The 24,675-nt window shown below is 36.1% G+C and overlaps 1 protein-coding gene across 1 annotated transcript in view; it reads left to right on the plus strand.

Moving 5' to 3' along the window:
- The window catches only part of LOC114053719 (minichromosome maintenance domain-containing protein 2-like), a 36,597-nt gene that overhangs the window by 9,993 nt on the left and 1,929 nt on the right, over positions 1–24,675 (plus strand). The window contains exons 8-13 of the mRNA XM_027876849.1: positions 4,709–4,946; positions 7,446–7,651; positions 13,103–13,269; positions 15,353–15,532; positions 17,671–17,813; positions 24,091–24,200. Of these exons, the coding sequence (XP_027732650.1) occupies positions 4,709–4,946; positions 7,446–7,651; positions 13,103–13,269; positions 15,353–15,532; positions 17,671–17,813; positions 24,091–24,200 (1,044 nt within the window). The remainder of the gene's footprint in view (positions 1–4,708; positions 4,947–7,445; positions 7,652–13,102; positions 13,270–15,352; positions 15,533–17,670; positions 17,814–24,090; positions 24,201–24,675) is intronic.

Below are 24,675 nucleotides of genomic sequence, written 5' to 3' on the forward strand. Positions count from 1 at the left end.
ATCAAGAGCACAAAGATACAGCAAAGAAAGGCAGATTTAGGATTCTATAAGGCACTGACCCTCAGAGCCCAGCAGAGAGATACACCTGAGAGGAACTTTATGAGGACTTCACAAAGGACTAAAAGGATTTCTAAAAATCAAGTTAACGAGTTTGCACTGAAGCCACATGTACTCCCTAAATTTGAGCCCACTCTCCTCAACAACCTTGTCTGTGCAAGGGGATGGTATGCCCACAGTTTGAGGGGAATATTTAACATTTCTTGCTATAGCTACTTAGTAAATAACCTTTCTGAAAGCTTATTAAGTTTGTCTGATAATCAGTGTGGAACACACTAGTGGGGCTCATGAGCAAGAGTACTAGAAACTCTAGTAATCCTCACAGTTACCTTTAGAATCTTGAGTAGGCGAAGCAGCCATGCCCTGGGGACTTGGCCTTCTAATAATACAAGTGGGAGTTGCGGAAATAGACCTCCAAGGAGTTACTACATACACTATCAGAGCAATGCATTTAACGTATCATCAACATCTTAAATAAGGTACATAGTGAAGTGGAAAGACTGCTATATTTGTAGTCAGAGTATCATATGTTCTTAGACTTGAACACCAGCTTTTCCATTTACCACCAGTGCAACCCTGGGCAGGTCACAACACAGTTTCCTCATGTTTTAAATTAGAAGGTTGGGCTAATCTTAAAGGTCTCTTCTACTTAAAGCATCTATAGTAGTCTTATATATTTCTTAGTACCATAATAATATTTTTGAAATGTATATTTCATCAGTTCCACTATGTCTATTCTTTTTTTTGTTTCTGTTGACTATAGGTGTAGTACATAAAGCAATCCATCCATATTCTACTTTCTCACTTTTTTAAAATTGTGATTAAAAAATTATTTAAGTGTACATCAAGAGTATCTCTGATAAAAATATGAAAAGAAAGGGGCAGCTAGGTGGCAAAGTGGATAGAGCTCTGGCCTTGGAGTCAGGAGGATCTGAGTTCAAATCTGGCCTCAGACACATGATACTCACTAGCTGTGTGACCCTGAGCAAGTCGCTTGACCCCAACTGCCTTGCAAAAAATAAAAATGTAATAAAAAATATTTTTTAAATATGAAAAGAGAACAGATAGGCTTTCCCAAACTATTTTCTAAGCCACACTACACTATTTGTTACGTACTTGTGCTACAATTCTTTGGCCTATTTCATTTCTTAAACCTGAGCCATATTTTCCAACATAGTTTTTCCATTCTACTCTATGCTTAACTTCACTTGAAGTCACCAGGCATCAAAGTAGATGTTGACAGTCACCTAGGTGGCTTTTTTTTTTACAGAAGTCCTTTTATTGACTGTTATGACTTCATGATTTGAGAAACTACTAAATGAATTTCTGCCTGTAGAAAGTCTGCTAACTAATGGACCAGCTCCTTTGTGTGATTGGATTTATTTATCACTTATTACATACTGAAACCACAAGTGCAAACTTCATTTTGGGAGATTCTTTTCTTGAATTAACATTTAGATTAAGTGTAGTTTTTTGTAATCCTTTTTGCTTTCATATTGAGTTAATAATAGTTTCATTTGAAGCATAGACTATTGTAACTTTATCATCCACGTGTCAAAAGTTTAACAGGTTTGCTTTTTTCCTCTTTGAAATCTGACTGGACTTTCCTTTTTTTTTTTTTTTCCCTTTTTGGTGAGGCAGTCAGGGTTAAGTGACTTGCCCAGGGACACACAGCTAGTAAGTGTCAAGGGTCTGAAGCTGGATTTGAACTCAGGTCCTCCTGACTCCAAGGCCAGAGCTCTATTGCGCCACCTAGCTGCCCCCTGACTAAGCTTTCCTAACCTGCTTTCCCACTGAGATAATATTAGCTTCTTCCAAAATCATTCTCAGAATAATTATTATATCTGAACTGGGCAGGCTACTTACCTGAGATAACAGTTGCTTCCCTGGGTACATGTGTGTCATCCTTAGGTTAATTATGAGAAATTGCCTATTATGGATTCCCTCTTCTGCGCAACCACTTCCACAGGTAACAGCCTCCTGTAGCTGAGACTTCTTAGGGTGTTGAATATGTGCCAAAAATGAGCTGTCCGTATGATCTATCATGACTTTTGAAAACCCGTTTATCAGTTCATCCAAGAGTGCCCTAGCTAGTTATCACTCTCAAATTTTAAATGACATCATGAAGGGAAACTTATATGGTTAATGATGTCAGAAGCAGAGATTGTTCTCTATATAAATGTAGCACGTATGCTCTGGCCTCACTATCCCAGCTGGCTATCTTAGGGTTCTAGGGATACCTTAAAAGATTCTCTAATGCTATTAGGTCAAGCCCTGTCTCCATTGCGTTTCCCCCACTGTTAGTCACCAGTGAGCATCACTTAGTTCCTTTTAACCACAACATTAATTAGCTTTTGCAAAGGGATATTTACTTCAAATATATAATAGAAAAAAAACCATTTTCCCCACCACCTCTAGGGCACGTTCTCCCCTTTGCCACCTCGGTCTCTGGGGCAAGTGAGCTCAGACTTAGTACCATTTCTGGGCCCACCAAGTTGCAGTGTGACTGCCAGATGAGACCCTCTCTCAGCTGGATCCCAAAAGTAATTCTTTGTTCTTTGGGGCATTAATGCTAGACTGACTACAAAACCAACATGAACTCACTCCTGGATTCCTTGATAAGAGGATGCCCTGATGACTCATTTTCCTGATTTTCCTAAACTTACAAGGTCCATACCTCCAAATTAATCTCCTTCACTGATACCATCAGCAAAGGAATCAAACTAAGGACAAAGATCCAACAGGAGAAAGCAGCTAAAGAAAATGGCTGAAGCTCAATAACAGAGTGGGTTTATTATTGAGTAGCTCCAATGAAAAATAAAATCAAGCTTCTGGCCTCAGGAAAGGTTAAGTTCCTGCAGCAGTCCTAGAGCATATAGGAGCCTTCACTCAGATATTACAGACCTGGGATTGACTGGAAGTCAACCCCTTACCCTCAGATGAGAAACCAACTGTTCTAGGTGAAAACACTTCAATGATTCCTTCAGCACATAAGGCCATCGAAGTGGAGACTGGACAAATTTTTCTAAGTGTCCCTTTCTACGTAGGGAACAGCAAGATTTCTCTAAGTATCCCTAGATAGGAAATCACTTTAGAGGTACAGGAAAGTTTTCTCTGGGTCCTTATTCCAAAGAGCATCTGAAATTTCCCCCAATGGATCCCTGCCACTGAAGGGTACTCCATTTGGAATTCTAAACCCACCCAATTATAGGAAAAGTGGACTTAAAGAAAATAATAAATGGGGCAGCTAGGTGGTGCAGTGGATAGAGCTCCAGCCTTGGAGTTAGGAGGACCTGCGTTCAAATTTGACCTCAGACATTTGACACATATCATGCAGTAATATTTTTGTATCATCTGTAGACATCTTCATGTTGCCCTTTTTGCCCATGATCATTGTGAGTTCCATAAGACAACATGACCAAGTGTCTCATAAAATGCAATTTCATAAAGACTTTGGATGGACAATGAAATTCCAGATCCTTTGCCTTTCCAAGGAGAACCTATGGGCCATTTTTCCATTTAGCTACATTCCATTTACTTCCTTTTGCCTTCTGGTTTCATCTTTTGTAAGACTATTGATATTGATGTGGTTCAGTTTTTCAGATTGTATGTCAAGTCACTGGTCATTTGATAAAGATCTTGCAGAGTACCAAAAGGTAAATTAATATTTATAGACTGTCTGTAAAATATGTGATCCTTCCTGTCCTCTCTTCCCTTTTCTGATACTATATTACTGTGACTCTGTAGAAGTTGAAAGGGGCCACACAGGACTGAGTGCCATTTTAAAATTTTCTTTGATTTAATGGATTGCCTCTCCCAAAGTATTTATCACCTCGTGGCCAATTTATGGTGATGAATCTCTTTTCACACTTAGCTGGGTTGGTTCTCAAACAGCAGAGTCAGTCTGTTGTTAGCACTATATTCCAAGCATTAAAGTAAGGCTGTATGTAGAACTATATTCTTCAAGTTGAGAAAATTAGATTATTCTCTCATTTGTTTTCAGTAATTCAAGAATACATGATTTCACCTTCTTCCACTGATACAGATTCCAACACCTTTATTTATGCCTTAGTAGGCATAATTTTTTTTTCTATTTTTTAAGAGCTCTTATGGGTAAAGACAATTCTTCACTGCTAATGATCTTCCCCAAACTTTATAAGACTGGTCCTCTAACAACAGCCATGTCCATCCATTGTCAAAGCCTGTATTTAAAGCACTTTCAGCTTGGTAAGACCTGCCAAAACTTGGATTATCCTAGTGCAGACTTCAAGGATCCATAGTCATCTTTACATTATAGTTTAGCTTTTGAATGGAACTTGAGTGGCAGGTGCTTTTAACACTTCAGATAAATTATGCAATACCTATAGCTTATAAAATTTCATGTCCTCACCTAAGTTGCATTTTTTTCGACAAGAAATAAAATCAAGTCTTTATTGCCACAGCAATGAATCTTTCTTTTTATCAAAGGATTTATTATAATTTCACATCAGCTAATTTTGTAATTTTGTATAGCATTGGTACGAATAAATTAATAAATGGGGTATCTTTCATGATATTTAAAACTTGGTTACCAGTTTTAAATGAAATGCTCATAATACATTTTTATCATTTTAAAACACTGTTTAATAGTTACATTAATATGTACTTTCAGTTCCTTCCGGTGTTAGTGACAACTTCAAGTATCTCCTGTCCTTGACTTCAAGTTCATGCTGGAAATTTACAGCTATACTAGCCAACATTTTCGCATCACAGATCATTCCTCCAGGGACTTACAACATGTTAAAACTTTGTTTGCTGATGAGTCTAGTACAGACAAATGATAGACACAAGGAAGTTGAAGATTACCTGGACATTTTAATTGTAACAAGTGATACATTACTTGTAGACAGGTAAATGCGTTACGTGTTTTTAAAATTATAGTCTGAGATACTAAAAATATTAGTAAATTTTTTCACTAAGCATTGATACAGAATAACCTTAAATTATGTGAATATTAAAACATTTAAAATCCTTTTTTAGTGACAGAGAAAGTTGTTTGGTTTTTTAAAATGAAGCTGAGATATAAGAAATGGTCTTTAAATGTTTAAGAATTTCATCACTTCGTTCTTGCATACATCTTCTCTCAACTTATTTTTCTACTCCCAATGAAATACATATTTTCTAAGTTCTCTTTCCCCCTCACCCTTTTGTCTTCCCTCCTATTAAGTGGTTTGTTTTTTAATTGTCATCACCTAAGAAACAAATAGTGAACTGGAAATTAGAATGGAAGTAATAGATGAATTTCATAATTTAAGGGAATTTGGAGAAGTTCAGAGGGAAGACAGAGATAAGGGATGGAAAATAATATCTATGAAGAAAAGGAAGGAAAATTGAAGTATTTAGCAGGGAGAAAGGAAGGCTAGTGGATACCTTAACTGTTCTCCATTTTCATTGCAGATAAAACAAGAAAAAAAATTTTGAGGAGGGGGCAGCTAGGGCCTGGATAACCCACAGGCTAATTTAATACAAACAGTGGGGACAGGGAAGACATTTAAATAAACAGGAGAAGACTTCTGAGAAAGAGGAGTTAGGAGCCAGCAGCAGGGGCAGAACACAGAGAAAGCTTTGGTTAGATGTAAAGAATATGACAATGATGTTTGATAAATATTGGAATTCCAAAGAAAATGTAGAATCTCCTGCCTAGGAGGTCTCTAAAATAGGGTTGTCTCAGCTGGCAGGAATGGTTTAAGTGATTCTGTCTAATGGATAAATTAACTTATTACAAAATATCTAGGTAATATAATGGATAGAGTGATGGATTTGGAGTCAGGAAAACTCAAGTTCATATAATTCTTTAGGAACTAAGTAATGGGCAACTCACTTTACCTTCTCTTAGTTTCCCTTTATCTGTAAAAATAAGAATAGTAATAATAATAGCACATATCTGGCAGGGAGGAAATGAGATAATATCTAAAGTGCTTTGAAAACTTTAAAGTGCCCTATAAATGTCAGCTGTTATTATTAGAAATTTCATTCATTCAATACATTAAACACCTATTATGTGTAATGCTAGGTGGCACAGTGGATAAAGTGCAAGGCCTGAAGTCAGGGAGAGTCATCTTCCTGAGTTCAAATCTGGTCTCAGACACTTACTCACTGTGTGACCCTGGGTGAGTCACAACCCAATTTGCCTCAGTTTCCTCATCTGTGAAATAAGCTGGAGAAGGAAATGGCAAACTTCTCCAGTATCTTTGCCAAGAAAACCCCAAATGGAGTCACAAAGAGTCAGATATGACTGAAAAATAATTGAACAACAAAATGTGTAATGAATTCACTGTGATAGGTTTTGTAAATGAATGCAAGAAATATGAAGATAAATAAGATGGCCCCTGTCTTCAGGGACCTTTGTTCTAGTCAGGTTTGGAATTTTAAGCAAAACGGACAGGGCTTTACACAAAAGTGATCTAACTAGACTTATTGAATAATATACAAATCATAGGTGCATACAAGGAGACTGTGATGTACACCTCACTACCACCAGCTGAGTCCTTATCTTTGTTTAGCCTCAGGAAATGAGGCTGTACATTTAATTGCTTCCAGAATGTCTCATCTATCTAGACAATAATAGCATGACCATGGAATGGCCTACAGATTCTAAAGCATGTGCAGTTTTATACTAAGGTAGACAAAGGATGGTAGAGCTTTTCACAAATTTGCCATTCTCAAGGAGATCAGATAAGGTTAAATTAGGGAGTGGTAGAATTCCTTTGGAATCAGATATTCATCAATCACTCAAGCTGTTTCTACCTGCATGTCTTCTTTCCACTAGGAAAAAGGAGTCTGATTTTAATTGATCTGCATCCAGTCTAATAGGGGAGATAAGCTAATATACAGATGATTATATTAGTGACAGAGAAAGTTGTTTGGTCTTTATTGCCACAGCAATGAATCTTTCTTTTTATCTGTCATGATTATAAAAACAAATTAAAATATAAGTATAAGAAAGGATAATCATAGATTACAGCAGGAAGAGATATAAGAGGTTTTCTATTGCAACTCCCTCCCTTAGAAGAAACCAAGGCACAGAAAAGTGAAGGGATTTGCTCAAGGTCATTCAGAATGTAAGTGACAGAGCTGAGATTCATACTTGGGCCTATTGTCTTCACATCTAGAACTGCTTTCACAGACATTCTTTCTCCCTAGTGCTGTGACATCAGGTAAAGGAGAAATTACCTCTTTTTATCCCTCTGAGTCAGTCAAGTCAACCATAATCCAAATTTTTTTTGACATGCAAACTTTTGTATTCATGTGGGATATGACAAAAGTACAAGAACAATATCTTCTAAAAGACTTATCACTCAATGAATATAACTGCCAAAAATAATACAAATAAAACTTTTTTCCCCTAGGCTTTTGAACTTCTGTGTATGTCTTGTGCCTCGAGGTATACGTCATCCAACATCTAGTGAAATTTTTCCCACTCTATCCAGAGATAAATATGGAACTGGAGTTGCTAGCATTCAAGCTTGCAGTGCCTTGCTAGCCAAAGATGGCATATGCTACATAGGAGACTTGTCATCACATAAAAAAGATAAACTTGAATTGCTTCAATCTGGTAGGTCAATATTTTTTTAAAGAAGTTATTTCTTGGTCAACTTACACATTCAAATTCAGTGTCCAGTAGTGATGTGGGATTTAAAGAACTGAAACAATTTCTAAATTTTATGAATCAAAGTTATGAAATCGTGTTCTTATGCAAGCAGGACCCCAAACAGTTAATCTCCTAATATATTGTGCAAACCGTTAGTACTCAAAAGTGTTAACAGAGAAGTCAGATTAGGATAGTGTATGGAAGATGAAAACTATTTTATAGATCAAAATTGATCTCTTAAGGTTAGTGCTGTGTGTGAAATGGAAAAGTATTCTGTAGGTTAGCTGGCCCTTTAAATTTCAGAAGATCTCTTTTAAATTCAAACAGTTTAGAGCCAGAATTGCTCCCACTTCTTTCCTGTTAGGATGAAAAAGGATCATTATCCTGAGTAAGCTTCCACTTTGAAAGCTCAATTTTATTAAAAAAAAAAACTACTAATTACCTGGTTCTAATCCAAATTCCACCATTAACAAGTTGTATGATTTTTGAGTAAGTCACAACTTCTTCATAATCAGTTTTTTAATTGGTAAACCAAGAGAGGTTGATCTATGATGTCCTTTCCAACTGTAAAATTCATGATTCTATGTGCTTTTTTTTTTTTTACTTTAAAGTTTTGCTGATACCTTTTGATTTTTTTTCTCTCTTCACTGATCATTTCCTGCGATATTCTCTCCACCTTTCCCTACCCTTTTTTTTTGTTGTTTTTTTAGTGAGGTAGTTGGGGTTAAGTGACTTGCCCAGAGTCACACAGCTAGGAAGTATGCTTCAGTATGTGTCTGAGGTCGGATTTGAACTCAGGTCCTCCTGACTCCAAGGCCAGTGTTCTATCCACTGCACCACCTAGCTGCCCCCTTCCCTACCCTATTGAAGCCTTTCCTAGTAACAGAGGAAACAGAGTTAAGTAGAACTGACAAAATAATAGCATTGGTAACATCCCATGCTCATAGTTCCTTGGCTCTCTACCAAGTAAGTGAAAGGAAGTGTGATCTCTGAAACCAAGACTAGGCATTGCAATTCATCTGAGATTAGCTGCCTTTTAGGATTGTTTTTGTTCATATTACTGTAATTATTGTGAATATTGCTCTTCTGGTTCTGTTTATTTCCCTCTTCATTAGTTTATAAATGTCTTTCTGTGTTTCTCTGAATTCATATGTTTAAATACATTCTTATACCACATTTTGTTTAACATATACCCATCAATGGGCACCCACTTCATTTCTAGTTGTTTGCTACCACAGATAATGAACATGTTGATACAGATAAGACCTTTCTTCCATCTTTGACCTCTTTTGAGGACATACCCAGTAATGGGATTGCTGTCTCAGAGGTTATAAAATTGTTTTCAGGTCCACCAACAGCATATTAGTATTGTGCTCTTTGTTTTAGAAGGGGTTGTCTTATGTTATTGGTTTATTCTTTAGTGGGGCCTCTTATATATGCCCCAAAGAGGTAGAAGACAAAAAGAAAGGTCCCATATACAGTCAGATATTCCAAGTAGCATTTTTTGTGGTAGTGAAAACCTGAAAATAAAATAGATGTTCATCAGTTGAGGAACGGCTTAACATTGTAGTACATGAATGCAATGGAATATTACTGCACCATAGGAAAAGATGAATTTGAAGGATTCGGAGAAGAATAGGAAGATTTATATAAGCTGGTTTGAAGCAAAGTAAGCAGAACTAAGAAAACATCTGATAGTTATCAAAAAGAGATTTTCTTATCCTTTCTTAGAGTAAGAATATTTAGGTCAGGGAAAGGATATGCAGCAAGATTACAGCATTGATTCAGTAGTCGTTCAGTGTTTATACTGCAGTTTTGCCAGTCAGAAGCCTGAGGGAGGATCTACATGAAAACTCATGCCATTTTTTTGTATTAAAGACACCAGGAAGTTATGTCAATGACCTGAGGTTTTATTCTCTCCCCACCCCCAAAGAATTAAGTCTCAAGAATGGTTTCTAAATCTTTAAGGAACTAATTTAGTCTACTTAGGGCAAGATCTTAGGATATTGCTACCACCACATTATAAATATTTGTGGTTATTTAGTCATTTTTCAATCGTGTTTGACTCTTTGTGACCCCATTTAGAGTTTTCTTGGCAAAGATGCTGTAGTGGTTTGCCATTTCCTTCTCCAGCTCGTTTCACAGATGAGGAAACTGAGGCAAATAGGGTTAAGCGACTTACCCAGGGTCACACAGCTAATAAGTGTCTGAGGTCACATTTGAACCTGGGTCTTTCTGACTTCCAGGCCCAGTGCTTTATCCATTGTACCACCTAACTGCCCTGCTGATACTACTCTATGTGATTATTTTAGGTTAAATAGTTTTTCATGTAATGCTACAAAACAGAATACATTAAGTTATCTCCATGATTTCCTGGATATTTATAAAACAAGAAATAGAAGGTTATCTCAAGGACCATCGGTAGTAGGGTCAGCTATGAAAGTTATTTCAACTTCTAAAAAAACAAACTTTTTAGTTCCTGTTATTATAACTTTTAAAAAGAACCATTTTAGATCTTAGCGGAAAGGTCTAATTTCCTCCTCACACTTTGCCTGCACAGACACACTTTAATTGGGAAAGTTTGAGGCCTGTTCAATTTACTCCCAAGGAAAATAATAGCATGCAAATAGTAAGGATAACTTAAGTAGTAGGATTATTCTCCTTCGCCCTCCTCTATGCACAGATAGGTACAACTTTACATAGATTCTCATGATAATAGGAGAGGAAACATTTCCCAGACAATTGACAGATTTTTAAAAGCTTGGCAAAGCATTCAAATAAGCAAATTAATTCCAAGGGTATTCAGAGACAAAGACAGAAGGAAGGCAACAATTGGAATAAAAATGGAAGAGATGTGTAAAAATTTTTATGACAAACTGTTTTCTCCATCAAGAATAATGGAATCAATACCACAGTCCTAGATGTGCTTATAGGGGAGATAGAAATGTCACTAAAGAGAACAATTATTGGAAAGGTAGACAGATTAGACTGAGTATATATAAAGGAGATCTATATTTGACAGCAACACAAATGTGAGCATGCTGAAGGATTGATATACAAGGTATTTGAAGGAGAGGTCGATATCAAAAGCATGGAAGAAAATCTCAGAGGGAAGAAAATAGGGTAATGGGGGGCCAATGGTGCTTATTGAATGGAGGGGGAAGAAGTGACACGATCAAACCTTTGCTTTAGGAAGATCAATTTGACAGCAGAATGAATGTTGGACTGGAATAGGAAGAAGCTTGAGACAGGGAGACTAGACAGCGGGCTACCTGCACTGGAGCTGTAGCAGTATCCAGAGAGAAGGGAGTGTTTGTGAAAGATGCTATGAAAGTTAAATCAACAGGACTTTCAACTGAATGTATGTAGGAGGGGTAAAGAAGATTAAGGAATCAAAGGTTGACTATATTGTTAGCCTAGGTGACTGGAAGGATGGTGACACCCTCAACAGTAATGGGGAAGTTTGTAAGAGGGCGGGGTTGTGGAGAAAGATAATGAGTTCAGTCAGAGACTTGGGGGACACTTGTGATTAATGAGTTTAGTTAGAGAAAGAAATTCAAACATGTGAACTATGAGAGAAAATGTCATAAAAACATAAAGAGACAAGGGAATCAAGAAGATGGTGATTGATAGGGGTAATGACTGCGGAGCTATCAAGATGGAAGAGGAATGAGAAAAGGCTAGTAGATTCAGTAATTAAGAGAACACTGGTAATTTTGAAGAGAGCAGTTTCAGTTGAATGATGCTATCAGAAGCCACCCTATAGAGAGTTAAAAAGAGAATGAGAGGAAAGGCAGTAGAACACTGAGTGCAGACTCCTTCTTAAAGGGTATGACCTTAGCAGAGAACAAGCAGGCTTTTGGAAGCAATATTCAACAATGAACCATGTCTTTATCATTTCACTATTGCCTGAAAGATATAGAGAATATAAGATATTGCTGTGCTTATTGTTTGTTGATTATGAAAGAGTATTTGATTCATTAGAGCAAAGCTCTACCTTATAGACTTTTTCTTTTTTCCTTCACTTTCTTTTTTAATCTTTTTTATTATCTTGAACCTGATGTCATTAATAAACATTTTCTTATGTAAAGAATAGAAAAAGGATTGTATATGACAATGTCAATCTCTATTACTAACAACTTTTTTTTAAAGTATATATGAATTTTATAATAGTAGTTCTCATACAACCGTGCTTGTCTATGTTCCCTTCTGAACTTCTTACCCTTTACTGTGTATGTTTGTTAATGTTTCATTGATGCTCCTTTTCTTTTTTATCACTATCACTAACTCCAATATTCCCACACACAACTAACCCCCCAGAAAGGAGCCCTTTTCTATAACAATGGTTTCTAAAGAATTAAAAATGAAAGTCACACAGTGGGCAATGAAAAGGCATGTGTCGGGTATGAGCAGTCTGTAATAACCACTAAGGAACCTTAAAGGATAGAAGTTAAAGATATCACCAAGGAACAGTAGATAGGAAGAGAAAATGGACTTGTCATGTGGCAAGGATAAGGATGACAGATGAACACCAGTACTTTCAAAATGTCGGAAGTGAGAAAGACCTGCAGCACATTGATTGGACCCTCCGTGGCAAACTTATGGGGAATGTGGACAACAGTCACACAGGATAAGCAAGTGTGTGTGGGTCGATATCCTCATAATAGAAGGGACTTTTATGTTGATAAGGTCACAGATCCATTTGAATATTTGAGAGATTATATTTGTTCAATGATTTGGGAGATTATTGGTCTAAAATGATAGGTATTAAATTTGTCCTCAAACAAAAGATGAGAAAAGGTACTACCTTCCATTCTTTACACAGGTTAGGAACTGTGAATGTGCAACATAGCTGACACTGTCAGACTCAGTCTGAAATGTTAGTTTTACTAAGCTACTTTTTTTCTTCTCTTTTTTAATTTTTTGGTACAAGGGATGGTTCATGGGGGAGGGAAAAGGAAAGAAATTATTTTCAGAAATGAAGGTAATGTTGAAAACAAAAAGTATAAATAATAATTTAAAGTTGTTTTTTTCCTTATGGGAGGGCAACACTACCCTGCTCCCCAACCTCCTAGCTGGGGGAAAAAAAAAAACAGAAAAAAACAAAACCATTGTAACAAATATGTATAATCAAGCAAACCCCAGTGTGATTTCATTAATGTGTGTATTCCTTCTACTGATGCAGATCTTAGTCCCTGGCTATGCCTTAAAAGGGCAGCTTCATGAGTTGTTGTGGTTAAAAATACTGTTTATCACTTGGTGGTCAACCCTCTGGTAACTTTTGCAAATTTGGTAATACTGGTATTTGGATTATAGAAACACAGTCCAAGAACCCGCAGTGAGGCATGGGATCAGAGCTTTAGAAGATTAAAGTATTTTTATTAAAACACAAATTATTAATATGTCTGGACTCAGTTTTAGAAAGCAGAAGCATTACAGTGTATATTCCTGGAAAGAAGTACGGAGATGGTGTTGATCAGCAAGTTACCTTTTCAGTTCAGTCCAGTTTTTGGTCTTTTATTGATGTGGACTCATCCTCAAAGAGACATGTACATAGAAACAGCCCTTTAATTGGTCAAGTGGTGAGTTAACCTTTTTTCTTATAATGCTTTGCAGTGAATTTAGTTACAGATTATAATATATATTTAATCATTTCAATATAAAATTATTCTACATCTTCAAAGAATTACAGATGAATAATAATATTAAAATTGGGGTTAAAAACAATTTCAACCGTATCCAGCTATTTTGAACGGATAGTGAGAGGAACTGTAATGAAGGGTAAGAGATGAGGTATAGAGATTAGACCTATGATTTCACTAGCATAGGTGACTCCCTAGGAAGAAACTGCCTTTATCAATGCAGGTCAAAAACTTCCCTGTGAATTATAGTCTTCAAGAATTGCCAAGGGACGAGACATTAAGTAATTAGTCCAGGGTCACACAAGTCAGCATGTGTGTTTCAGAAGCAGGATTTATATCCAGGAATTACTGATTTTGAGACCAATTCTCTGTCCACCGTGAAACATTGATTCTTGCAAGATAATACTCAACATTAATAAAGAGTGGAAAGAATCTAATAGAAAATAAAAATTTTTGCACTAGCAAAAGAAATGAACATGAATAATTGCTGGAAATTAGTTACCTTTAAGGTTAGCCTTAAGCAAAATTGTGAAGAAAACAAAGTTTTTCTGTGCTCTCCTCCTCCATTTTAGGAACCCCATCCCAAATACTTAATGACTTCATGTTGTTCTCTGCTACTTATGGCCCCTTCAGGATCTTGACCAGCCATTCTTGGCAATACCCTAGGACTCAGTCCTTGCTCACTACCTACTTCCCTACCCCTACACCCAATCAAAATTTGCTCATTCTATATTCTCTGTGCCCAATTCTTTGATAAGATAATAATAGTTTTACCCTGTTACTATATTATTCCTCCTTGGTAACATAATTAATACAATTTCTGAAGATAGTGCTTTAACTTAGTGTTTCCCAACCTGTGGTCTGGAATCTGCGAACCTGGGTATTCACCAAGCATTGACATTTTGATCTTTATTTTGCTCTAGCAAAACATGCTATGACTCAGTAAAATAAAGACACTTTCTGTGGACTGAGTAAATCATCTCATAATATATGTATGTATGTTTTTCAAATGTGTCAGTGCTAAAATATAAATTCATTTTTAAAGTGTTGCTGAATTCCGAGCAGCTTTTTGCATTTTCTCAATAGACAAATACTGACAGTACAACTACAATTATCTGAGAGTGTACATGAACATTTTTTATGAGAAAAAGGTACTTCATAACAAAGAAAGAAAAGTTGGGTTGCTTTATCCCAAATGTGTGTTTCTAATGGTGAGATTTTTAAGCAGGCTAATGGAGTGCGGATGGTGGAGGACATGTTGAAGGGAGATGCTATTTTGGGGAAGGACAGTCTTTGGGGGTCTCCCAAGTCACACTACAATTATTGCTGCCAATTTAACTTATTCATAGGGCTTGACCTTATGCTTATTGAAATTCTAATATTTATATGTAAGGCAACTTTAAGACTTAATAGTCAATACTCTCAAAAATTCCTTTTTACATAAGCTTCTTAATAGAAAAGCTAGACCAATTAAATACATTAAGGCTACTATACTGAGGATACATAGGAAGCATGGAATAGTAGATAGAAGGATGGCCTTGGAGCAAGAAGTGCTGGGTTCAAGCCCTGCCTCTGACACATAGTAGCTGTATAACCATGGGCAAGTCATTAATGGCTCTCATTTATATAAGGCTTTGATATTTGCAAAGTTGTTTGCATTCTGTGTATTATTTGATCTTCACAACAACCTTGTAAGATAGTGCCATTGTTAGCTCCATTTTACAGATGAGAAAACTGAAGTTGAGAGCAAACTATGACTTGCCGGGGGTTACACAGTGCCTGGGGCAGGATTTTAACTCAGGTGTTCCTGACTCCACGTCTAACAAAACAACCACTATGCCACATTCGTGGGAAGAATTTCTATAAAGGGAATTCCTTACAATTATGAAATCACAAGGACAATCTAAAACCTGAGAATATAATTTAGGTTTTAGTAGTATCAAGTAGTGACACGGTATGTTTCTAATCATAGTTTGCAAATTGAGAAAATCTTGAACTCTCCTTTTTGCTTATTATTTGACAGGATTTCAGTTTGATTCCAGCTAATCTTATGGATGCATTTGGACTGTTGATTTATTGTAATGAATCATCTCCTTGCCACCCAATTCTTCCTTCTGTTCAACACAGTTTAAAAAAAGCCATTGATCCTGAAAAGGTGCTTTATGAAGCTTCTAAAAAGTTTACAGAACAAGATTATGAAAAGGTAACTGAATGAATGGACTGCATAGAAGACCCCCACTAATGACCCTCAGACTTTAAAACTGGGCTTTCTTTAAAGATTTATTTCTCTTCATTTAGGCTCTCCCTGCCCTTCTTAATTCTAGTATGTATTTCATTAATTTTAAGTGATTGGTATAGAACCTATTTCCCAATCTCTTGTTTTTAGTATGAGAATATTAATGTATTCTCTACAATTAATGTAATGTAATAATATTATCTATATCAGATAAATATTAACATTTTCAGGGGGTGGGTCTTTGTAAGTCTATTCATTTTTAAAACTATAAAGCACCTAATCAGCATAACTTTGATGGTGTTTAAAAAAAATAAAAATAGAATAAAATGTCAGAAAACACAATCTCTATAGGATTGTTTTCCATTCTGATTCTAGGGAATGTCTAGCCTTTTACAGGTCTACAAAGCTTGACAAATAATCTACATATTTATAAACAAAGACATGAAAATTATTTTTAAAAAATTATTAGCATTGCAGAAATTTTATATGATTAGTGAAACAAGTAATTATTAAACCCAGTTTTCTAAAAACCCTGCTCCATACTCTACTATGATGAAAATAAGCTTGGTATGCTTAGAGAAGTTACTTTAGTTTTGAGAGGGGAATTGATGTGAATACAGTAATGATATTTGTAGTTTCTGAAAGGGTTGGAGATTTCACTATTAAGTTATTTCGATAGAAAATATTTCCATATTGAGATAAGAAATCTGGCCAGGGTATAGATGGACCTTGTTTAGGTTAAGTGAAATATGACTTTTGGCAAAATGTTGTTACAGGGAATAATACCATATGAACAAAGGCATGGATGCAGAAATGAGCATGTCAAGTGAATTGTGAGCCTACCTACCTGACTAAACTGACATTGTCGCACATTGACAAGTCAGTAGGTAGGCAGGACAAATCTGTGAAAGATTGCTAAAGCCAGGCAAACAAATTTGCACTTTATATCAGGGATTGTTTCATTTTTGTATTCACAGCACCTAGCCTAGAACTTGGAATGGAATGAATACTTACAGTGTTAGGTGGGTTTTCCCTATATGGGCTATTTCTCAGGACTATGACATAATAAAAGTGATGTTTTGGGAAAATCAGGCTGGCAGCAGCATGCAAGATAATTTGAAAGAGATATTAGCTAGGAGGCAGTTATGGTAATTCAGGTGTGAAGTTAGGAAGGCCAGAGGTTGTGGTAAGATTTTTGTATTTGTCCTTCGTTCTCGAAGAGGACCATGACACCAAGGAGATAATGACATGACTTGCAATTAACTTTGATTTGAGTGAGGGAGGGCTGTGCAAGATCACCAGCCTCACTTTCTCCTCCAGAACCATCTGGGTCCAGTGGCCAGATATTCATCAGGATGACTACAGAAGGCCCAGGATGCAATGGGAGGCCTTGGCCTTTTTAAGCTAAGGTCTTTTCAGGTTCTCACTTTGAGTGAGGGTAACACCCATTCAGTGAATAGGCCTCTTTCAGAAGTGAGTCAAGGGATGACCCCTTCAATAATAATAATAAAAAAAAACCAAACTGGGAAAGGAAGACCCTTCGGGTTACCAGCCAAAAGAGAAATAGTTACTATTTACACTTACTCTGAGTGAGGAAGGCCCAAAAAAATAACCATGAAGTGGTGCTTGGGCAGGGACCTAGGAGTGAATTGGGTTTAAGGCTTGGTCATAAGATCATAGAATTGGAAGGGACCTTAGAGATCATTTAGTCTAACCCCCTCATTTTTCAGATGAGGTAACTGAGACCCAGAGAAGTTAAGTAACTTGACCAAGGTCACATAGCTATAAAGTTGCAGATCTGGAATTTGAACTTAGGTTCTCTGATTCCCAATCCAAGGCTCTTTCCATTGTACCACACCAGTAAGAAGTAGGAATGATAAGGAAATGATTTATCAGATTCCAAATCATATTCTCTTTCTTTGTACTATATCACACTGCCATTCTTCATTTTATTGAAATTAAACAGCAAACAAAATGCTCAGTGATTTCATACCACCTCTAGGAATTAATTTAAATTGTGTAAATGAATATTTGTTAGAAATGACTACTCTGGATTTTATACAATTTATAAGACTTCAATCTTTTTAACTATTTTTAAATTTTAGCTAATTGCTTTTGCAAAGAATCTGCATGTAGAGATCAGTTTGGAGGCAGAAAAAATGATTCATGGCTATTACCTAGCAAGTCGCAGAATCAGGACAGATTCTATACATGGATCAAAGCTATCAGCATCAGCACTAAAATGTTTGTAGGTATTTAATTTTCATATTTTAAAGTCTTGATTTTAGTAGGTATTTTATGTCACATACTAAAATGTTAAAAGATCTCTAACAATGGTAGATCCATCTAGAAGGCTTTACAAAAGGACAGTAAAAAACAGTACAGGACTGAAAAGGCCTAGAGAAATTGAAATCTATATCAAAGAAAGGAGAACCCACATGGAAGAAATAACAGATTCATTGAAATATATTCTAAAGTCATCTCCATTTTTGAGTTCTTCAGCTAAATACAATTTAACTGAAAAGTGCAGAGAATATAAAATCCTGTTATTATTTGTTGATTACAAAAGCATTTGACGGTGAACAAAGTGCAGATTTAAATGTTCTCCTTTAAAAAGATTTCTCCTGTGCATATAAGACCATATAAGGTTTCTTGATGAATGCAACCACAAATATAACTGTCCAACAGCTTCTTGTTATTAATGTTAATTATGCATAAAGTAAGGGAAAGGAATTTGCCACTATCCTAAAGGATGTCTACTGCAGGGTTCAAATGAAAGAGGCATTCCCAATTGTGGAGGTCTTCCACAAGCTCCTTTTTGCAGATATTGTGCTAATTTCAACATTCCAGGGCTTCCTCAACAACAATTCCATGACAACCCCAAAGAGACCAGACTAACAATCCATATAGGAAAAAGTAACTGGATAAAAAATGCCTATTCTCCAGACTAAGGCAAGTCATTGGAAGGCTAGTACTTTTAATTAGAGAAGGGAAGGCAATACATATTTATATAGTGCCTACTCTAGTCAGGCACTATGCTAAGCACTTTTTACAAATATTATCTCATTTGATCCTCACAACAATCCTGAGAGGAGGGGGCAGCTAGGTGGCGCAGTAGATAGAGCACTGGCCCTGAAGTCAGGAGGACCTGAGTTCAAATGTGACCTCACACCAAACACTTGACACTTACGAGCTGTGGTGACCTTGGGCAAGTCACTTAACCCCATTTGCCTAAAAAAAAAAAAACACACAATCCTGAGAGGTAAGTGCTATTAATATTCCCATTTTACAGTTGAGGAAACTGAAGCAAACAGAGGTTAAGTGACTTGCTCAGGGTCACAAAGCTAGTAAGCATTTGAGGCCAGATTTTAACTCAGGTCTTCCTGACTCCAGATGCAAATAAGCTGCCTCCAGTAATACATGTATCTGTCACTTTTGAATAATATAGAGTTTTAAGATGTTTTCTCAAGTTCAATAGGCCTCTAATAGTGTGTTTCCTCACTTCATTTGTAAACTTTCTAGGAATTGCAAATGGTCAACTGGCATAGATCATTCATTTTAATATAAAAATCATTGTCAATTCTCTAAGAATTATTAACAGTTTTCCTGCATTACTTTTATCACTTCATTTCATTTTGAAATATGGAAATAGGAAAATTAATATGACATTGAAACATCATTTCATTTATATTATAGAGTACTTGAAATTGAAAATAACCTATAATATGAATAATACTGGAAACAGTAACATAATCATACATATTATACAAAAATAAAATGTTTTAATGTGGTCAAATCCATGATAATTAATATTTTCAAATGACAGAAGAAATAATACTTAAATCAGAGAATGTTAAAATAGGAAGAGAACTTATATTTAGTTCAACTTCATCATTTTAAATGTGAGTAAAATGAGGTCCAGAAATAGAGACATTTATATTTCCTCATAAGGTATTTTTCTTTAAAGTAGGAAAGTATTTTGAATTAAAACTATCATAGCCTCAATTTACACATTACCATATTGATTTAAATAAAACACAATTGATTTTACTGTGATGATTTCACATTGGTTCATATTATAGTTAGAAAATAAAATGATGGGTAATTAGTATAGGCCCTAGAATTCTTTCGGCCAACCACCACCTACCTCTCCCATCCCCCACATATACACATACAGAATCACAAATTTAAAAACTCTTTTTGCTCTACTAGGGAGGAACTTGACAATTCTTGCACTACTGAGACTGAGATAGCTCTTCACATTTATAGAAAACTGGAAGAAGACTTTAAGACTGGATCTGTAAGAAGCACTTCCAGAAAAGTTTTTCCTTATTGTAAAGATGTTAAAGATATATCAAATTAAAATATCTTGTTCGTTGAGAGCTAATTAAGGAGAACCAAGGTGGTGGAGTAGAGAAGCACTCAGATGACCTCTCCCAAATTCCTTTCCAAACAAATCTAAAATAATGCTTCAAATTGAATTCTGGAATGGCAGAACCAATGAAAGGTCAGGTGAAACAATTTTGCAACCCAGGCTAACTTAGGAGGTTGTTAAGAAAGGTCTGTCTCACTGGGGTGATGATTGAGCCTGGAGTGGCAGCACAGAACATGCAGTACAGGCCATGCCAAGGTACCGGCAGTGGGCCTTGAAAGAACTCTCAGTCCACAGACAATGTGGGTGGGGGTGGGGTTTAACATCTGGTTGGAAGGAGACTGAAGGAAATCCTTTGCTGGCATAGTCCCAAGGCCAAAAGGAGTAACAGCATTTGCAGTGACAGGGAAGAAGGGGCTGTGGTCTTGGTTCCAGAGAAAAGAGGAGTGCTTATGGTTACTCACAGGGGAGTAGGGACCTTGGTCTCAATTCCAAGACAGAAAGGAGGATTAGCAATTGCAGCTGCAGGAGAGTAGGGGAGTAGGCACAGACCCAGGGCCAGGAAGAGCGTTAGCACTGGTGGCTACAGGGAAACAAGATCCTTTCCTGGGTAAAGACCAGCGCACAGGCCAGGAAAGCAGTGACTATTCCTCTCTCTAGATCATTCCACCTTGGAAGCACTGAAAACCTACAGACCTCAGCAGCAAGAAAGGCTTGAAGCTTGGGTAAATGCCCCTTCCACCCTAGAAGCAGAGCTCAACTTTAACATAAAGTTAAAAATCAAGAAATAGACTGAGAAAACAAGCAAACAACAAAAAAAAGAACCTGATCATCACAAGTTATTATAGTGAAAGGGAAGACCAAGGCACAAATTCAGAAGAAGACAACAAAGTCAAAATAGCTACATGCAAAGCCTCAAAAGAAAAATGTGAATTGGGTTTTCTTGGCAAAGACACTGTAATGGTTTGCCATTTCCTTCTCCAGCTTATTTTATAGATGAGGAAACTGAGGCAAACAAGGTTAAGTGACTTGCTAGGGTCACAGAGCTAGTCAGTGTCTGAGGCCAGATTTGAACTCAGGAAGACGAGTCTTCTTTACCTGCTGTGCCACCTAGCTGACCCTGTGAATTGGTCACAGGTTTAAAGAGAATCCTAGAAGAGTTCTAAAAGGATTTTAAAAAATATAAGACAGATAGAGGGAAAATGGGGGTTGGGGAGAAATGGGAGTGATGCAAGAAAATTATGAAAAAAGAGTCAATAGCTTGGTAAAAGAGACACAAAAAAATACTGAAAAATAACACCTTAAAAAGCTGAATAGGTCGGGGCAGAGCCAAGATGGCAGAAAAAAAGGCAGGAACTCCCCTGAGTCTCCAAAATTCCCCTCCAAACAACTTTAAATAATGCCTCAATACAAATTCTAGAGCAGCAGAACCCACGAAAGGAAAGCGTTGAAACAATGATCCAGCCAAATTCCAGACCTACCAAGTGGAAAATAGTGTAAACAGTCAGAAAGAAATAATTCAATTAACATAGCTAGAGTCAGGCTCACACAAGATTTAGCAGCTTCCACATTAAAAGAGCAGAGGGTTTTGAACATGAAATTCCAGAATGCAAAGGAGCTAGGATTACAGCCAAGAATCACCTACCCAGCAAAAGTGAGTATAATCCCTTCAGGGGATTCAAGTATTTCTGATGAAAAGACCAGAGCTGAATAGAAAATTTGACTTTCAAATACAAGACTCAAGAGCAGCCTAAAAAGGCAAAGAGAAATCATAAAGGATTAAAATAAGGTTAAACTGTTTACATATGGGAAGATACTTGTAATTCCTAAGAACTTCCTCATTATTAAGGCAGTCAGAAGGAGTACACATAGACAGAGGGCACAGGTGTGAGTTGAATATGATGGGATGATTACCTAAAAAATTAAATTAAATTAAGGGGTAAGAAAGATGGATGCACTGGGAGAAGGGAAAAAGTAGAATGGTAAATTATCTCACATAAAAGAGGCACAAAAGAACTTTTACAGTGGAGGGGAAGATGGGGGAGGTGGGCAGGAACACATGAACTTTACTCTTATGAGAACTGGCTCAAAGAGGGAATAACATACACATTCAGTTTGGTATAGAAAGTTATTTTATCCAACAGCAGGCCTGCACAACATTCGGCCCATAGGTGGCCCCTGAAACATGTAGGGGTCCCACTACACACTCTCTCCTGTCATAGGACCCACAGCAACCAACCATCGTCGGTCTGTCTCTATTCTAACCTATTTGTGGCCCATACCTACTACCAAGTTGTGCAGGTCTGCCCTACAGAAAAGCAGGAGGGGAAGGAGATCAGAGAAAGGGGGAAGGAGGGGCACTGATAGACAGAAGGGGGGATTGAGGGAAGTAGTAGTCAGAAGCAAAACACTTGAGGATGGACAGGGTGAAAGGAGAGAGAGAGTAGGATAAACAGGGAGAATGATATAGAGGGAAATACAGCTAATAATCCTGTGAAAAAGTTTTTACAGCAAGCTTCTCTGATAAAGGCCTCATTTCTCAAATATATAGAGAACTGATTCAAATTTATAAAAACAAGAGCCATTCCCCAATTAATAAATGGTCACAGGATATGAACAGTTTTCAGCCAAAGTCATCAAAGCTATATATAGTCATATGAAAAAATGCTCTAAATCACTTATGACTAGAGAAATGCAAATTAAAACTGAGGTACCACCCCACATCTATCAGATTGGCTAAGATGACAAAAAAGGAAAATAACCAGTGTTGGAGGGGATGTGAGAAAATTGAGACACTACACTTTTGTGAACTGATTCAACTATTCAGTAGAGCAATTTGGAAGTATGTCCAAAGGGCTATAAAACCATGCATACCCTTTGACCCAGTAATACTACTAGTAGGTCTGTAATCCACAGTGATAAAAAACAAGGAAAGGAACCTATATGTAAAAAAATATTTATAGCAGCTCTTTTAGTGGTAGCAAAGAATTGGAAATTGAGGGAATGCCCATCAATTGGGGAATGCTGAATAAGTTGTAAAATGTGGTTGTGATATATAATACTACTGTGCTGTAAGAAATGACAAGCAGGATGCTCTCAGAAAGACCGGGAAAGACTTACATAAACTGATACAGAGTGAAAAGAGCAGAGCCAGGAGAATGTGGTACACAATGGCAGCAATATCGGACAATGATCAATTGTGAATGGCTTAGTTATTCTCTGCAATACAATGATCCAAGACAATTCCAAAGGACTTATGATGAAAAATGCTATCCATCTTTAGAGAAAAAAGAACTGATGGAGCACGATCGCATATCAAAGCATACTTTTTTTAAACTTTTTTTTGGGTCTGTTTTATTTCACATGATTAATATGAAAAATGTTTTGCACGATTGCACTTGTATAAACTATATAAAATTGCTTGCCTTCTCGAAGGAGAGAGGAAGGGAAAGAGAATTTGGAACTCAAATTTTTTTTTTTTAAATGAATGTTCAAATTATTTTTATATGTAATTGGGGAAAAACAAAATAAGATAACTATACCTTTTGACTCAAGAATTCTATTTCTGGAAATAAGCCCTGAGAACATTGTTAAAAAGAAAAAGCTGTCTGTTCAAATATATTTAAATATAAAAGATATTTAAAAATATCAAATATATATTATTTGTAATTGCTTTTTTAAGAAAAAAGATAACCAAATGGCTACATTATGGTATATTAATATAATAGAGTTCTACAGGATAATTAAGATTCATAAGGATGAAGAATAAAAAGATATCTGGAAAGATGAAATAATGCAGAATAAAAAAAAAATCCAGAATACATTAAATAAAACTATGTAAAAAGAAAAAAAATTAGAAAGTTGGTAGGTATAAAGAAAGCTGATAGGGAATCAAAGTGACTGTCAAATTATGTTCATGTTGTAGTGTTTTATTTATTCAATTGTACATAATTTTAAATCTCACTGGTTTGTTGATAACCTTAGATTTTTAGAACTGCCTTTGAAATAATGCTAAAAATAAAGTTGGAAAAAGGATTAAACTATTTTGTTCTTTAAGACATACCTGTGTGTTCTAACCTAATCTGTCAAAATACTTTGTATTCCTATAATTGTTAAAGTGCTTTGACTCTTGACTAAAATTTTTTTCTTTTAGAGTTTCTTTATCTGAAGCACATGCTAGGCTGAGTTTAAGGAATAAGGTGCTTAAAGAAGATGTCTTAATTGCAGTTTTATTATTTGAAACATCTCTGACACTGAAATATGGTAATCAGTTATTAAAAATTATATACTTTTACGTATTTAAATTTTCCCAGTGGTATAAATTTTTTAAATGCATGCTAAATGTTACATGAAAAAATAAAGCCATAAAACTATAAAGATCTATTACAATTTGAACTTTAATGAACTTTTTTTCTTATACAAATCATTACTATCCAAACACTAAGGTCCTTATTATAAACAAAGTTACATGTTGCTACAAGTCTAAATTTGCTTAATGGAACATTTGCATTTTTTTAATAATGCACCAGTTCAAGTTAAACAATGGTAGTGAAATAACAGTGCACTTTGTATGCAGAGTAGGCTTCTTACAACCCTTTCTGTGCTCTAATTTATTTGGCTGCAATATTCTTAAAATGAGCTAAATTTATCCTTTTCTAATGAAAAATTCAAATAGAACTATGAGTAGATAAGCCTTTCATTCTCATAAATTTCTCAGTTCTACAAGGGAAGTATTTTG

Source organism: Vombatus ursinus, unplaced genomic scaffold (genome assembly GCF_900497805.2).
Source record: "Vombatus ursinus unplaced genomic scaffold, bare-nosed wombat genome assembly UNPS02014812.1, whole genome shotgun sequence".
NCBI lineage: Eukaryota > Metazoa > Chordata > Mammalia > Diprotodontia > Vombatidae > Vombatus > Vombatus ursinus.